Source organism: Lagenorhynchus albirostris, chromosome 16 (genome assembly GCF_949774975.1).
Source record: "Lagenorhynchus albirostris chromosome 16, mLagAlb1.1, whole genome shotgun sequence".
In the NCBI taxonomy this organism is placed as follows: domain Eukaryota; kingdom Metazoa; phylum Chordata; class Mammalia; order Artiodactyla; family Delphinidae; genus Lagenorhynchus; species Lagenorhynchus albirostris.
Window position 1 is genome coordinate 53192809 of NC_083110.1, and position 18261 is coordinate 53211069.

The 18261-nt window shown below is 45.5% G+C and overlaps 1 protein-coding gene across 1 annotated transcript in view; it reads right to left on the reverse strand.

Annotated features, from left to right (window-relative positions):
- Positions 1-18261, reverse strand: part of TLL2 (tolloid like 2) — a 127674-nt gene that overhangs the window by 62832 nt on the left and 46581 nt on the right. Inside the window, exon 3 of the mRNA XM_060125707.1 lies at positions 3791-3868. Coding sequence (XP_059981690.1) covers positions 3791-3868 — 78 coding nt within the window. The remainder of the gene's footprint in view (positions 1-3790; positions 3869-18261) is intronic.

Genomic DNA, 18261 nt, shown 5'->3' on the forward strand with positions numbered 1-18261 from the left:
AACAGTTACACACTCCATTTCATTAATCCCATTATCGGCCTCGAAATACATGCTGAGCTCTCATCTCCAGGGTAGGAAGGCTCCTTAGACCAGTCTGCCAAGGGGTGCCGAGTGAGCAATTCCCCAAGCCCCCCAGACCTCCCCAAAGCTGGAAGCACAAATCCCCACCATCAGGGCTGAGGGGAGCAACATAATGCCAGGAAATACACCTGGTCCTGCAGCCAGCCGACCAGGGGCTTCCCTCAGATCCTTTCTCCTGCTTGGGCGGTCCCTTTTTCTGGGGGTGGCGGAAGCGGGGTGGGTTGTGATTAAAGGGGAATCTGAGATTGACATAACTTGCCTTATCTTTAATTCAAACAAAAACAAGAGACACCCAGGCTGGCACCTGACAGTGCCCGGGAGGGACAGATGGGAAGGCTGGGGGAACAAGCTAGAAGGGATGGCCTTCACCTCACCTTGGGGGTCTCCTTCCTCCTCAGGCTCACCCTGGATGCTTAAAGACCTGCTCGTCTGCTGCTGTAATACAGAGTGAAGGGACTGGCCTAACCTTGACATTATCCTCTTGAAACACACCAGGATCATTTGAGGGGCTGCAGACTATGGATGTAGCCAGCTGCAGGGGTGTGCGGCATGGGTGGGGCAGTGCTGTCATCATCCTCCTCAAGACACCCAAGAAGATCTCTCGTCGCCGTGTGAGTACCGTGTACAACCCAACCAGAGGCAGAATTGTAATGGGCTGCGGGAGCCTTATTCCTTCCTGTCTTCCTTAATGGTGTTTCTGTGCAGCTGTTAAACAGCTGTGAAATCCCAGTCCAGAGGTGGACGATGCACTTTTCGTGCTGGATAATCTAATTCTTGGAGGTGAAGGTGGAGAGAGAGAAGGGGAAGAGCTACACTCATTGGGTACCTTTTAAGTTCCAGACACATGGCGATGCGCTTTCCATAAATATTGTTTCAAATTCTCTCCAAACCTTAGATGAAGAGCTGGATAACTTATCCAAGGTTGTAACTACTAAGTGGCTTGCTGGGATGCAAACCCAAGTGTGTCTGACTGTTCAAGTTTATTTGGTTGGGTAATATGATGCCCAAAAAACCAGTAAATATTAATATTAAAAATTCTGACAATAGCTATTGCTGGTGAGCAGGAAAGATGCAGGGAGGGAAGGCAGTAGATGGTCTCCAAATATGGCCACAGCTCTCATCCCTGTAAGTTCATGCCACTTCTCACATTAAGGGGTGGAATCTATTTTCTTTTCCTTGAAGCTGAGCTGGCCCTTTGGCTTGTTTTGACCAATAGAATGTGGCAGAAGTAGCATTCAGAGTCCATGCCTTAAGTGGACTGGTGGCTTCTGTCTCCTCTCTCTGGCAAGCCAGCCACCATGCTATAAAAAATCCTTAGACAACTAAATGGTGAAGGTCCATGTGGAAAGACAGCATGTGGAGGCACAGTGAGGCACCAGACATGTGACTAAAGCTTTTTTTGGCCCTCTCGGCCCAGCCCAGCTGCTAGATGAATGTAATCAAGTGAGTGACCCCAGCTGACGTCAGCCAAAGAACCACCCCCGAAAGCCCAGTCAATGCACAGAATCATGAGAGATAACAAATCACAGTTTGAAGTCACTAAGTTTGGGGGTGGTTTTCACGCCATAATAAATCACTTCAATCATGAAGGAAAAATTAGGTGTGGCATCTACATCACTGAAGGGTAATGGCAAATCCTTCTGGTTTCATCCTCACACCCTGCGTCCATTTTCACCCCTAAGTGCTGGTCATCTGCGGCCAAAATGAAGTGACACGGATTTTACCAGGTGACTGGGAGCCTGAAAACGCCTAAGTCAAAATACCTTTGAGAAAGCAAAGCAGAAAAATACAGATTTTAAAGGGGCCCTGCGCACGGTCCCAGCAATACTTGGTGCGACTTAAAATCAGATGCACGTTTGTCAAATGGTGGTGGTGGGGATTGTGAGTGGAAGAGTCTGCCTCTCTCTAAAGGAGATCAGACTGCTAAGAGGGGATCAGCAAGCCAACAGGAAAATGGGCCAAGGACAGGAAGGAGCGAGTCACAGAAGTGCACCCCCAAATCACTGACAAAGGTAGGAAAAGACGCTGAAAGTCACCAGGAGTCAGAGAAATACAAATTAACTAATAATAAGCTATCGTTTCCATTATTAAAAACACTGATAATACCTAGTGCCAGGGAGGACATGGTGAAAGGAGCACACTTACACCTTTTGAAATGCATTTTAGCAACATCTATTTAAAACATACTAAGTGTGTAAGGATCTATATTCAGGTATTTTACTGCAACATTGTTTATGATGGCAAAAACTTGAAGTTACTATTAACTGATAAAAGAAGGATTGAATAAATTATGGCCCATTCATACCAGGAATATTTTGCAACTATTCAAAAGAATAAATTGAAGTTATACAAGTGTCTTGGAGGGGTTTTCCATGAGGTACTGATGAGTGAGAAAAGCATAATGCATAAAAAACACATATCAAATATGATCCTTTTTTAAAAAAAAGGACAAAACATATCTGTATATATGTTTATGTGTTTATATGTATGTTTATGTATGCATATGTATACATCTCTGCATCAGTGTATATGTGAATATATGTGCATGGAGAAAAATATGAAAGGGTGAAAACAAAGTTATTAGTATGCATTACCTGGGGAAGAGTAGAGGGGTAACATGTGGAAAAAAGAAGTGAAGGAGGTAGCCAAATTAAAGGGAAAAGAAAAAAACACAACACTAAGAAAAGTATATGATGATATCATCACATTTGTACATTACTGTGAAGTTATATATATATTGTGTGTGTAAAATATAAAATAACATTAAAGAAAGAACATAAAATGAAGTGAATAATGGTTTGTACTTCACCTCTACAGAAGCATCCCTGAAACACAGGATTCTGGCATTTTAAAAATGATTCATTTTGCTCTGCGTTAATTTTATGTATCAATAGAAGGAATGCCCTTGTCGGCAACAAGCCCTGATTCCTGCAGGATGCAGGCTGGACAGAAGCCCAGCAGCCCTTCTCCTCCAGCACAGCTTCTGAACAGGAAAACCTTCTCCAAAACCAAGATGCTTCCAGTGAGGTGCCTCCCATAATCTCCACTAGAATCTCTGAGAGCGCATGCGCGTCTGGGCGCTGGTGTGCAGACAGGCAGAGGTGGTACCTCCAGGCAGGCCCCTGCCACAGACAGCCCCACCGCAACTGTCCACGGGGTCTCTAGTCTACACCTGCCTCCCAGTCCCCACCCCAGCTTTAGCTCCCTTTCTTGCTTCCCAGGCCCACTCATTCTGTCAGACCCCTGGTTCCCAAAGCCCCGTCATCCCTCCTCTCCGTCCTCCGGGCCTTCAGCTCGCCAGCCAAGGGCTACAGAGAAAAGTCACGCCCAGACTGCAGAGTCTAACTGGAGGCCATCCAGTCCCCGAGCAACCAAATACCACCCTTATACCTTTCTCTGGCAGACGGCCCACCCCACTCAACAAAAGGCCTCACTGCCCCCTCATTCACAGACTTCACTGCTTCTAGTTCACTAAGATTGAAGTAAAAGGTACAATAAGAGGTTCCCAAAGCCAGGATCAGGGATGGGGGAGGGAAATGGGTGCGACTGGAACTAGATAGTGGTGATGGTGGCACGACATTGTATATGTACTTAATGCCCCGAAATGGTACACATTAAAATGGTTAAAATGATAAATTCTAGGTTATGTGAAATTTACAACAACTGAAAAACAAAGAGTACCCCAAGGCCTGGTGGGGCCTCACATTACCCTCTCTAGCTTCCTCACTGCTGGTATTCGTGGCTGTAGCATTCGACCAGCTCTCAGATGGCTGCTCTCCAAGCCCACCTAAAGGAACAAAGAAGAAAAGAAACGTGAGGACGCACCAGCCTTCTTTGCACCAGCACCATGAGATGAGGGAACAAACCTGGTCACCTGGGGGATGCTCAGAATCACCAGTGGGTCAGTAAAGATCTGTTAACAAAGGATGACTGGGCCCCTACTCGATGCTCAGGCCAAAAAGAACTTGCTTTCTTATAACCATGAACATAGTTCAGAAATTATAAATGTAGCCTCCTCGATCAGTTCAAGGGCACTTGGAGTGAAACATATAAAGTTAACAGGCGAATCCCAAAGTCAGCTTCCTAACCCCCAACTCCCTGAGAAAGCCCAACGCAAACCGGACACTCTCAGGTTCTGGGGTCCCCCGCATGGGATGCAGGGAGACGTCACCAGTGCCACTCCTAAATATGTGATGTGACAGTTGCTGCTGCCTTGGCTTATACAGGCATCCTGGTTTCCTCTTTGGGGTGTGAGTCTCCTTTTAGAAATTGCTCTGCTTACTTTATAAATCAGACTCTGCCGACACTGCCTCAGTCAAGGGCAGTGATGCACGTACTCATTTGCTAGTATCATCATCTAGAAACCAGATTCACATCTGTCCCCACCAGGAAGATGGTCTATCACCATCTATTATTAGACCTACTGTGAACCAGGTACAGTCCCGGGCAGCAGGGATTCAGCAGTGAACAGGACAGACAGTGCCTAAGTTCCAAATGGGCAGTTGGACAGTAAATGGTAGGTAAGAAAATAAAGGAATAAGATGATTGCAGGTTCAGAAAATGCTCTGAAGATCAAACGCAGTATGTGGTAACGCGGCCTGGAGCAGCTGCTTAGAAAGCGGTCAGAGAAGGCCCTTTAGGGAGGTGACAGTTGGGTTGAGACTTGGAAGACAAGAAGGAGCCAGCCACACAGAGATCCGGGCCAGCGGGTCCCAGCTGAAGGAGGATCAGGAAAGAATCTGGATTGGGAATGAGCTTGCCATGTGGAGGGGCTGACCGTGGTGGAGAGAGGGAGGCTGGATCCTCAGGGATATTAAGAATATAGTTGGAGGCACAGCAACAGGAGAGGCTGATGGCTTAGATATGAGGGACTGAGGGGGTCCCGAATGATGCCTACATTTGGCAGTTGAGCAGCTGGGTGGGTCGGGACACCAGGGAGCAGATTTGAGGACAAAGCCTGTGTCCAGGAGAGACGATCATACACGTGAAACCACACCAAAGCACCTACAGGACAATCTACTTGTGCAAAATATTTCTTGCATTTGTTTAGAAATCTGCAGCTTACAAAGCAGTTTCCCCATCTCCCCTTTGACCTTGATGAAAACACTCTGTAGCAGAAGTGTAACCCCATTTTACAGAGGAGAAAACTGAGATTCAAAATGATCAGCCCAGGGTTGCCAGCCCGTAAAGGAAGCTGAGGGCTCAGGACAGTCTCCTGGTCAGAAGCCCGATGATATTTCCTGTGCTCCATAGGTCACAGGCTTCCAGAGCTGCTCAAGGAAGGGTCCCAAACATGGAACCCAATGCCCTGGCCCCTGACAACCACGGAAGACAGCCCTGTGGTCCTGCATCCAAACTCCTGACATGCAGACCACCTCTCTCCCTCTGGTGACTGACACTGGCGGTGGACCAGGCGCGCGCAGATATTTTTACATGCCTTCATCCTGCTCGTCCGCTGCCTTTCTGGCCAAGTCAGAATCCACTAACACACTCCCTGCAGCTGCCGGGGCGTTCGCTGCCAGCTCCCAGCCCTCTGGGTATTCTTCCAGTTGCGATATCATTTCCTCTAGGGCTAAAGGTCAGGGGAAATCCTGATGGTATGAAAATCACTGGCCAGCAGAGGAATGTGCCCTGTGCAGACTGAAGGAGAGCCTGAGGCCAAGGCTCCCGGACTAGCTTAGTCTTCGCTCCCTGTGTAACTGAGGATGAGACCTTGGGTGTTAGTACTTTTCATCTGTCAAATGGGCTGTTCCAAGTTCCGAATGAGGTAATGGTTTGTTTAGGCATTTGCTCATTCAACAAATGTTCATCCGACACCTGCTGCATGCCAGATGCTGTTTCTGCTGCTCAGGATATGACACTGAACAAACTCTACCCTGACCTCATGGAAATTATATTCTGGTGGAGGGTAGAGGAGAAAATGATAAACAAACAGGTGACTAAATATATAAGTCGGTTGTTGACAAGCGCTATGAAGAAAATAAATAAGGGTGAGGGGAACAGTGAATGCTAGGGGTGAAGGATTGCCATTTCATACAAGGCAGAAAAGCAGAAGCCTGAAGAAAGTGAGGGAGAGGGTCTGCAGATATCTGGGGAAGAGCATTCCAACTGAGGGGACAGCAGGTGCAAAGGCCCTGGGGTGGGAATGTGCTTGACAGTATGGAGGTGGGTATGACCGGAATGGAATGAGCCAGGGAAAGAATAATAGGTGATGAGGTCAGTGAGCAGTGGAGGGTCTGGGGGGGTCAGCTCCTGGGGGACCTTGCAGGCCATTTTCAGGATTTTGGCTTTTAGTCTGAGAGATCTAGATGGGAGCCAGAGGACGTGAAAGGGTTTTGTAACTGCACTGGCTCTGAATATGATCCGGGTTATTAGTAGCGAACAGGAGGGGAACACAGGAGCTGGGATTTGAAAGGAGGTTCTGCAAAGCACCAGTCCATCATGGAGGGTTGGAAAGTTTAGACCTGCTTGGCTCCTACAAAAAAAAAAAAAAAAAAAAAAAAAGACCTGTAAGGATACCTGAGCACATCCTGGTTCAAGGTTAGCTGGAAGCTGTGGTTGAGGGAGTGATGGCTGCGAGAGATTGATATTCAGCTTTGCAGCAGGCAGAGGAGGTGGGGGGATGAGGACTTCTGATTCCCTTGGCCCCCTGGCCCTTGGGGTTACAATGGGAGCAAAGCTCTGGAGCTGGGGGGAGACCAGGGGCCCCCTAGCAGATGGAGGTGGGGAAGGAATCAGTGTTTACTGTGTGCCAATTACGGTGCTGACCATGTGCTGGGAACAGTGCTAAACGCAGAGTTTTGTAATTCTAGCCTCATGAAGACTCAGCGACAAAAGAGCCACAAACATCCTCGTCTCACAGATGTGGAAACAAGGTTCCAAGAGATGAAGTGACTTGCCTGTCCTGAAGGTACAGAGATGGTTAGTAATGGAGAAGCTGAAGGTGGGTCCTGGCGGACCTCCCCAGATCTGTGCTCCTTCCCTCAGCCTCAGACCCAGAAAGAACAGGAGAACAAGTGGGATGTCTTGGGGGTGGTGGTGGTGGTGGTGGTGGTGGTGGTGGTGGTGGTGGTGGTGGTGGCTGTCTATTCCCAAGGGAAAGCCACTGATGAGACTGGGGTCACAGCAATTAAGAACACACATCCCTTCTCTGTCACCCTTACCAGCAAGAGACTGGCAGCTCTCGTCATTTCTCCAAAGGGCAGCAAATCGCATGCTTCTAGTACAGCTGAGCCTGGGATCTACCTGGAGTGAATGTGATTTGGCCACTCCCCTGATGAAAACCCTGCCAAGGTTTCCCACTGCCCTCGGGATGAATTCTAAGCCCTAACATGACCCATGAGGCCCACCCCTGTGATATGGCCCTGCTGGCTTCCTCCAGCCGGTACCTCAGGGCTTCCTGCTACTCCCCCACTCCCACTCTGTGCTCAGCCACCTAAGCTCCTCACGGTCCTCTTGGATTTCCATTCTCCTCTTGTTGATGCGCCTTCCTCTGCCACACCCACCTCTTCATCTGGCCAAATCCTACTGGACCTGCAAGGCTCAGCTTGAACACCACTTCCTCTGGGAAGCCCCATTGCTCCTCTTGGGTTAGAAGCCCCCTCCTCTGTGTTACCAGCACCCTGGGCCTTTTCACATCCCTTGCCACAAGTAATTGGGATCTCCTGTCTACTCAGCTGATCCCCTAGTTTAGTTTTTAGCATCCTGAAGAAAGGGACCTTGCCTTGTCCAACAGTAAACACCCAGCACTGTGCCTGGCAATAAATAAAATATGTGATTGATGGATGAATGGATGGATAGATAGATGGATGAGTCAGGTAGACAGTGCTTACAGAGAAAACCCACTCATTTCTAACTCATCATCACTGACGGAAAAGTTTGTCTTTTTCAGCTTATGGAGGGAGGGAAGTAGATATTCTTGGAACAATGGCTTTCAACCTTCGCTACACTTCGGGATCATCTTGGGAAGCTTTTTAGAAAAGTACTGAGGCCTGCATCCCACCCCCGGAGGTTCTTATTTGATTGGCCTGGGCCTTGGGATTTTAAAAAGCTCCCCAGGTGATTCTAAGGTGCAGCCGAACTTGAGATTCTCTACTTAGAGAACCCTGTAAGAGGTAGCCTCAACTCATGATGTTTTCTTAAAACTAACCTTCCTCCCCAGCTCACCAGGAATGGAAGATGTGGAGCTGAAGACAGACATCAAGTACTAAGAAAAGTCATTTCTCACATCTAAATCAATGGAATGTGTTGCTCCATTTCAGTAAAAGCAAGCAAATAAGACAGGTGTGACTGTGGCTATAACTGCAGCCATAAGCACACAGAACAAGGAAGAGAGAAATATAGTCTGATGCAGACAAAGATTGGGGGCAATGGGGGCAGGGAGTATTCAGGGTGTAGGGATATCTTTTTCCTTGGGTGTAACTGCAAGACAAAAAATATTTGAAAAAATACATATATATGCCCATATTTGATCTTTGGTTAATTACCTCTTCAGTGAGAGGCTATGCAAAGACCCCGTAGATTTCATTAGTCACAGGGGCTTATTCAAACGTCTCCTTTGCATAAGAAACCCAGGCTTACAGCTGGTCTCTGGGAAAGAATGCCCTCCAGGCCTTGAAAAGAGAACTCCAGGCCTGTTCATGCAGAGGTCAGCAGCCCGTGATGCATGGGGCCAGGCTGAAATGTTTCTATCCAGCATTTGCAATTCAATCCCACAGTTTCCTTTATGGAACAATTCACTAAATTCAGAGTTGTTCTTTTTTCTAATTCACCATATAATTCACCTCCCAAGTTCAATTAAGAAGCAATCTGTTAGCAACTTTGGGAGCAAGCTGCTTTTCTTTGGGAAAGCCCAATTTTCTTCCGCTCCCAACAAAAAGTGGCTTAATTATATGCATCATATGAGACATTGATGTACACACAATGCCCCTCTACATAATTAATGAAATATTAACTATATACACCCAAAGACATCTAGGTAGAAAGGGATGGGCTTTTCCAAAGCCCGAAAAGACAGCCTTGGATCAATACTGTTCATTTGAATATATGATAATTCATAGTGACTATGAATTAATATTCATGAATATAATTAATAAACAAAACCTTATAGTAATTATTCCTTCTGTCTCATTCTTAGAGCCTAACGTTACTTGGCCCTCAGTTTTCTTTTTTTTTTTAATTTATTTATTTATGTATTTATTTTTAGCTGCATTGGGTCTTTGTTGCCGTGCACGGGCGCTCTCTCATTGCGGTGGCTTCTCTTGTTGCGGAGCACGGGCTCTAGGCACGTGGGCTTCAGTAGTTGTGGCACACAGGCTCAGTAGTTGTGGCTCGCGGGCTCTAGAGCGCAGGCTCGGTAGTTGTGGCGCACGGGCTTAGTTGCTCCATGGCATGTGGAATCTTCCTGGACCAGGGCTTGAACCCGTGTTCCCTGCATTGGCAGGTGGATTCTTAACCACTGCGCCACCAGGGAAGCCCCATAACTGCCATTTTTAAATGCTGATTATTTGCAGGTACTCACATATGTTATCCTGTATTTAATCCTCAAACTAATCCTCTGAGGTGGGTATCAGTGCCATTTTACACGCAGTGTAACTGAGGCTTAGCGCACTTAAGATATCACTGTGGACACACAGCCATTGGGTGGAGAGGTTGAGATTCTCTCCAGATCAGTCTAGTGTCAAAGCCTTTAAGATACAACACAAATAACCCTGCCAGGACACCCTCAGCTCTCACAGTTACTGACTTTTTAATACCTGTATTTACAGCTCCGTCCCATCAGAGGTAAATCTAGCACAAAACTGCTTTGCTTTACTCTAAGAAAAATTAAAAAATAATCTCTAGCACAAGAGCTTAAAAATCACTTTATTGCCAGTCCATTCATTCAATAAATACTGATTGAGTGTCTGCTTTGGGCAGCACTGTGCTGGGTTCCTGAAGGCAGAGACAGGCAGGGTCTATCTTCATGGTGCCTTCATGGTGCTAGTGGAGGGAAGAAAATCAACAATAAACAATGAGATCCTGGGACTTCCCTGGTGGTCCAGTGGTTAGGACTCCACGCTTTCACTGCCATGGGCCCGGGTTCGATCCCTGGTTGGGGAAATAAGATCCCGCAAGCCCACGGTGCGGCCAAATACAAAACAGGACAAAACAAACAAACAAACAAAAAGAGATCATTCTATGGAGGGATTAAGCACTTTCAAGAAACTAAAACAGAGTTTATGAAAGAGCAATGGGGGATGGGAGCCCAGGGAAAGTCTGAGTTGGTGACATTTGAGCTGAGATCTAAATGATGAGAGGGGGACACCCATCTGGGGAGAGTGTTCTAGCAGAAAACAAAACAAAACAAAACACCAGCAAGTAAAAAAAAGTCCAGAGGGAGGAAAATAAGAGTCCGATGGAGCTAGAGCTAAGGCTAATACCTGAGGGATGCCGGGCCAGTTTGCCTTTGAGTCTTACCCTCACAGTCAACTTGCCATGCCCTTTGGTCATACGTAATACGCACAGCAATCCTGTGAATAAGTAATATCATTCCTCTTCTACAGAAGAGAAGACTGAGGTTCATGAATAAGTTGCCCAAGGTCACCCAGCTGGTAAGAGACTGAATTTGCCTTTCAAGGCAGCCCCTTCTGACTCCAGAATCCATGCTCCTAACCCCTGCCCTCTACCTCACACCTGTACAGGTGTGGTCTGAACAAGCATCCCAAGCAAGGCCGATGGACGACACATCTGCACACCTCTGTCAGAAAACTACTGGCGAGACACACACAGCAGAGCTTTTCATTATTCATTAGGAAAAAAAAAACGAGGCAAAGCCCTTTTAACAGGTTGATTTAGGAATGAACTAGGCAACCACTGCGGTAATCAGTGTGTAATCCTAAGCAATTCAGTGCCAAGTAAAGTTTATATCTGTGCCAAATTTCAAATGTTACAGAGGGAAAGAGAAAATGGGTTAAAAGATCACTGCCAGTTTTTGTTAATGAAATGATTCAATATTGGCAAGTGTGTAATAAAATGGGAATTCTTATACACTGCTGTTGAAGGAGGAATATACATTGGTAACATGTTATGAGATAATTTAGCAAGATGTATCAAAGTCTTTTAAAACAAGCAATAATATGATTTTGAGCCAATGATATGACTTCGACCCAAAAATATGACTTCTAAATATCAATACTAAGGAATCGATGGACAATGAAAACAAAGGATGTTCATTCTCAACATTTTAAAGACAGACTGTAACAACCACACACCCCCAATAAAGGAATTATGATATAAAGGAACTTAATGTAACATTTTAAACTGTTTTAGAAGAAAGTTTGCTAAACGGGAAAAATGTTCATATTATAAGTCAAAAAACAGGTTAGGAAGTCGTACCCAGTATGATTCCATCTTTTACTTTTTAAAAAGCATATACGAAAAATTATGGAAAATATACTGGAAGGAAATACGCACAATGTCCATTGTGATGATCCCTGATGGGTGATTTTTGGGTGAATGTTACTTTTTTATATACTTTTTGTAATTTCTAAATTTTATTCAACATATTACTTTTATAATCAGGAATTAAAAATAAAGAAGAACTATATTACATCATACACTTTGCCTAAGAACATGTGCTCTGCACTTTGTAGTGTATGTCTGTACACACATACACACACACACACACACTGTTGCCGGGAAACCCTTTTCCGATGGGAAAGAAACATACTCGTGTTTATGCAGATGGAAAGGTTGTGGTCCAATCTTTTTTTCTACTTTTCTGCTCTCACCATGGAAAGAAAAAATAATGAGTCCACACCTTGGCAAGATGGAAGAAAGGAAAGCTAAGCTCATTGGTGAGAACGGGAAAGGGCTTGTTGGAAACTTCTTTAAGACAGTGTTGGATGGGCTCTTGGGAGATCCAGTGCGCTCTTCCCCAGTCAGTTAACTGGCTCCCACCTGTGTCCTAGCACTGGCTGATGAAGCCTTGGAATTTGCTCCGACCCCAGGCAGAAGCTCATGGGAAGCTTCTTAATCATGCAAATTTGAGCTCTCTCTTTCCAGAGCCTCCAGCCAGATGTCCATCTTGCTTGGTGTTGGACCCTCCACCCATCCTGAATGCCTGTGTCTGCATCTTTCCTAATCCCTGACTGTTGGTTGAGCTACACCAGACCTTCTGCTTAGGGATGCTCTTAAAGGACTTGCTGCTCACCTGGCTTCAAACCTCAGTGCTCTCCTGGGCCCTGGACTCTAGGTCTTCTTGCACACTTGGTCCACATCTTTCACACCCAGCCTGGCCTTGGCTTCTTGGCCATTCCCATCATTTATTGCTGTATAACAAATTATCCTTCTAAACAGAGTGGCTTAAAATAACCACCATTTTATGCTTGCTTCTGATTCTGAAGGCCAGGAGTTGGGGCAAGGAACAAACGGGGCTGACTTTTCTCTGCTCCGGGACCTGAGCTGGGTTGACTTGAAATGGCCGAGGGATGGCTGAGATGGCTCATGTGGAGGGCAGCATTCCAAAAGGATGAGCCCCACCGTGCAAGTGTTTGTCAGCTTCTGCTTCCATCATGCTTTCTAATGTCTTACTGGCCAAAGCAAGTCACACAACCAAGCCCAGAGTCACGAGGAATGACTATGCCAGGTGAGGTCTGTCAGGGACCACGAATGGAACAGCCTACCCCGTGTTTGAGCTCTAGAGACTTAAAGTTCTAGCAAGTCAGGTGGTTTGCAAGATGGACCTAGAGTGCCAGCTCTGGAGTCAGACTGTCCAAGGTTAAACCTTTACTATGTCACGTACTAGCTGTGTGATCTTAAGTCACTTAACCTCTCTATGTTTCAGTCTCCTCATCCATAAAATAAGGATGAGAGTATTCACCTCTTAGGGGTGTTATGAAGATTAAGAGAGATGATACATTCAAGACATAGAAAAATGCCTGGCTCACAGTCAGCACTCATTGAGTTAGCTATTATTACTATTGGCTCTAAAACTGTTCTGAAGGCTGAAAGAGCAGAATGGGTTGAAACAATAAGCCACAGAGACAAGACATTTTATACCAGAAACACCACAAGTGAAGTAAAAAGTTAAGTTCTCCTTAAAGTGCACTGAACAAAACCAAGTTTAGGCTGAGGATCCATTAATACTCATTGGCAGGCAGTGACAATAAGACATCCACTGTACCCAAGCATGTTATTTTTTTAAAACTTGCTCCATAACAATTTGAGACATCAAATAACTAAAAAATTAACCAAAGATATATGTTAAGAAAAGACTCAGGTGAGGCTGTGTGTAGTCATCCTGTTATCCCTGGGAGAGTGGAGTGGCTTGGCCAAGATAGTTAAGAGTCATTCACTGAGTAGTGGGTCCCAAATTACAGGCTAGAGCTTTGCTGAGAGACCCAATAATGTTTACTGGGTCTTGTGTGCCAAGGACTGTGCTTGCTGCCTTACGTGTATTTTCTCATTTAATTCTCAGCACAGTCCTGTGAGGTAGGGACTATTACTGGCTTTACTTACAAAAGAAAGAACTGAGGCTTAGAAAACTTTAAATAACTCACCCACAGTCACACAGCTAGTAAGAAGCAAAACCCAGATATAATCCCAGGCCCATCTGATTCTACTGATGGTCTTTATAATACAGGGCTAGGGATTCTAACCTTAATAATTGACAGTAAATGTCCCAATATATAAGGCTGGGAAAATCCCAGCTCCTCATTCTCTAGAGTAAGTTAGATCAGTGGTCCCCAATCTTTTTGGCACCAGGGACCGGTTTCATGGAAGACAATTTTTCCACGGAATGGGGGGTGCAGATGGCTCAGGTAGCAACGCGAGCGATGGGGGGCAGATGAAGCTTTACTCGCTGGCCCGCCGCTCACCTCCGGCTGTGTGGCCCGGTTCCAAACAGGCTGCGGACCGGTAGCAGGCCACGGCCCCAAGGGTTGGGGACCCCTGAGCTAGATGATAAAGGGTCATGTTCCCAGGGAGATCTCTCTACATCTCAGGCATGGTTCTGAAGGCTCAGTGACCCGTGTTTGTATTCCGAGGTGGGAAGTGCACAGGAGGCTGGAGCAAGACCCCCGAGGAAGAGAAGGAGAAGACAGATGATGAATGGGAACCTGAGCTCCCAGGGAGGTGGTCCTGCAAACCACTCTCCACTCCCTGGCGGCTGCCCCAGACACACTGACAGTCAGAGCTCTCCAGCCCCAAATCAGGGATCATGCCAGATGTCCTTGAAGACTGAGCAGGTTGTTCCTCAGGAATAGGAAGTGGTCCCCTCCAGGCACAAAAGAGGGCCCCTTCACTTTCGGCTGAACTCAGGACCACTGGATTCCCTCAGAGCCATCTAAGGTATCCACCTCTAGCCAGGGCTCACCACCTGCCTTGAATCAAGCCAGTTCCACAATGTGCTATGAATCAGACACCGCCCCATCCACAGGAGCCATGAGGCAGAGAGAACAGTGAGAGCAACCTGGTGAAGGAAATCCCACTCTCAACCTGGAAGTTTAGGAGGGCTTCCTGGAGGTGGCATTGAAGGACAAGAAGGGTTTCAATAAGTAGAGATGGGAGGGAGTCAGGCAGGATAGACCATAGAAGAGAAAAGACTAGCCCAGCTTGGTAGCACAGCTTTTTTGACCTGAGTGATCTTTGGCATGATACTTAAATTCTTAGAGCCTCAGTTTCCTCATCCATAAAAAAGGACACAATGGGATCTAACTTTTTAGGTTGTGAGCAACACATAATACAATGTCTGGCACCTTGTAGGGACCCCATAGCCTTACTGATGATTATTCTCTTCTTTTTTTTTTTTTTTTTTGCGGTACGCGGGCCTCTCACCGTTGTGGCCTCTCCCGTTGCGGAGCACAGGCTCCGGACGCGCAGGCTCAGCAGCCATGGCTCACGGGCCCAGCCGCTCCGCGGCATGTGGGATCCTCCCGGACCGGGGCACGAAGCCGTGTCCCCTGCATCGGCAGGCGGACTCTCAACCACTGCGCCACCGGGGAAGCCCAGCCTCTGGTATCTTGATGACCATACTAAAGTTTAAGCTCTGGCCAGGAGCACAGCTATATCAACCTGGTATCTGTCTTCAGACCCCAGCCTGTGAAACCCAGCCTCCCCCATTCAGGACAGAATGGAGTGTCCTGACAGAATGACAGCTTTTCTCTGCCCTACCCCTTGCCCAAAATTTTAGTAGGGTCTAAGAGCACATCCCAGTGTCATTTAGAAGAAGGAAGGGGAGAGAGGGAGGAGGAGACAGATGAGAAAGGAGTAGCTGCTCTTTCCCTCAGACAACTGTCACCTGAACTTCCCATGGGGTTTGGTCCTTTTTGGTTCACAAAGCTGTAGAGGGGAATTGCTGGTCTTCAGAGGCCCTGGAGGGATTAGTTGGGGCCTCTTTCACACGGATTTCCAGAAGCTTCTGGGGCAGGGGGGTGCTTCTAAAGCAGGGAGTGGCTGGGTGAAGAAGCGGTGGGGCAGTAGAGAGGCAGTGGGGGAGAAATTCAGACACAGAGCTCACGGCTGATGGTGAGGCAGGCAGGGAGCACAGGGACCCAAGAGCACAGTGGGACACCGATTAAATTCTCCCCTGAGACGCTGAAGGCCAAAATGTGGACCACCGAGCTGAATGCATAAGAGGAAGATTCTAGAAGAATCTTCTCAGTCCCCATTTATTTCCTTCGGGGATCACTGAGCATTACCAGCAACGATCTCATTTATTTGCTCACATGTTTATTGCCTGCCTCCCTGACACCCTCTAAAAAGCTAGCTCCATCTTCTCCCCTGATGTACCCCCTGGCCTGGGACAGTACCCAACACATAGGAGGTGGCTGCCGGTGGGAGGGGGGACTGGGGAAAGGGAGGCTGCAGGATGTAAGGCTACAGGGGACATTAATGCCTGTCTCCAGTCAAGAAGTGATGGCGTCCTGGAGAGTGATAGGACTGTAGGGATGGCGAGAGTTTGCTTGGGAGGGCTTAAATTTAGGTGATGGGATGAACATAACTCGGTACCCAGATGGATATGAGAAGAGAGATGGAGGGAACTCCCTTCTCAGCTCTTAGATGTGATAAAGGCATACCCTTGCCCATCCTTCACACTGAAATATGCCAAAAGAAGAGAAATTTTCAGAGGGCCCGTTCAGAATAGTCAACCTAAGAGACTTGGGATAACTTTAACAGGAAGTGTGGATAACTGCAAGAGGAGAATTATACATTTGTACTGCAGTTTATAAAAGTAGTAGTAAGTGAAGAAAAGACATTCCATGTTCCATGTTCCTGGATGAATTGGGTAAATGCTACAAATGTGTCCATTTCTCCAAATGAAGTTATAAGTTTAATGCAATCATGATCCAAATTCAAGAGGATTTTGTTGGGATCTTCCTAGATTTTTGTGGAGAAGTGATCCTCAAATTCATGTAGAAGAATAAACAAGTGAGACTATTCAAGAAATTTCTAAAAATGAAAAGCAAGGACCATGAGGAAGGATGGCCACCAAATATTAAAACATATAAAGAAATTAACATGAAAAGACACACAGATGAATGGGATACAAACGCTAACGCTACATGTAAAAACACACACTATGTGATAAAGGAGACATGGGGAAAGAATATGAATTAGATGGTAATCCCGACAAGGGATTAATCTCCAACATATAGAAACAGCCCATGTAGCTCTAGTCAAAAAAACAAAAACCCAATCCGAAAATGGGCAGAAGATCTAAATAGGTAGCTCTCCAAAGAAGACATACAGATGGCCAAAAAGCACATGATGCTCAAGGTCACTAATTATCAGAGAAATACAAATCAAAACTACAACGAGGCATCACCTTGCACCGGTCAGAATGGCCATCATAAAAAGTCTACAAACAATAAATGCTGGAGAGAGTGTGGAGAAAAGGGAACTCTCCTGCACTGTTGGTGGGAATGTAAATTGGTACAGCCACTATGGAGAACAGTATGGAGGTTCCTTAAAAAACTTAAAATACAGCTACCATATGATCCATCAATCCCACTCCTGGACATATATCTGGAGAAAATCATAATCCGAAAGGACACATGCACCCCAATCTTTATTGCAGCACTATTTACAATAGCCAAGACGTGGAAGCAACCTAAATGTCCATCGACAAAGGAACGGATAAAGAAGATGTGGTGCATAAATACAATTGAATGTTATTCGGCCATCAAAAAGAATGAAATAATGCCATTTGCAGCAACATGGATGGACTTAGAGATTATCATACTAAGTGAGGTAAGTCAGACAGAGAAAGACAAATATCATATGATATCACTCATATGTGGAATCTAATTTAAAAAGAAAGACACAAATGAACTTAACGGAACAGAAGCAGACTTATAGATATCGAAAGCAAACTTATGGTTACCAAAGGGGAAACATTGTAGGGTTGGGGGGAGATAAATCAGGAGCTTGGGATGAACACATGCACACTACTATATATAAGAGAGATGACCAACGGGGACCTACTGTATAGCACAGGGAACTCTACTCAGTACTCTGTATGGCCTATATGGGAAAAGAATCTTAAAAAGAATGAATATATGTATATCTATAACTGAAGCACTTTGCTGTACACCTGAAACTAACACAACATTGTAAGTCAACTATACTCCAATAAAATTTTTTTAAAAACTCTAAAAATGAAAAGCAAGGACCTTGAGGAAGGATGGCCACCAAATATTAAAACATATAAAGAAATTAACATGAAAAGACACACAGATGAATGGGACATAAATGCTAACACTACATATAAAAACACACTATGTGGTAAAGGAGACACGGGGAAAAAATGTGAATTAGACGGCGTTGAGATTATTATTCAGAACTTGGGGGGAGGGGTGCCTCCAAATAAAACCCAAATGGATTGAAAGAATTAAGTATAAACAAACAAACCATAGAAAAACTTTGGAAAAATAAGTTATTTCCCAGAGCTATAGTAGGAATAATTTTATACGTTTAGAAGTATAAGAAAAAGAAAATCTGACTTGATATATTTAACTTCTAAACTTTAAAACTTTTGTATATCAGAAAGACTAATCCCCTAAAATGAAAATAAAACACCCATTCAAGTGAAAATATCTGCACTGAAGATAACAAATGGTTACTATCCATATTATATAAATAGCTCATGCAAATCAATGAGAAAATCTTTATGTCTAATATGCACTGGATAAAGGAAAT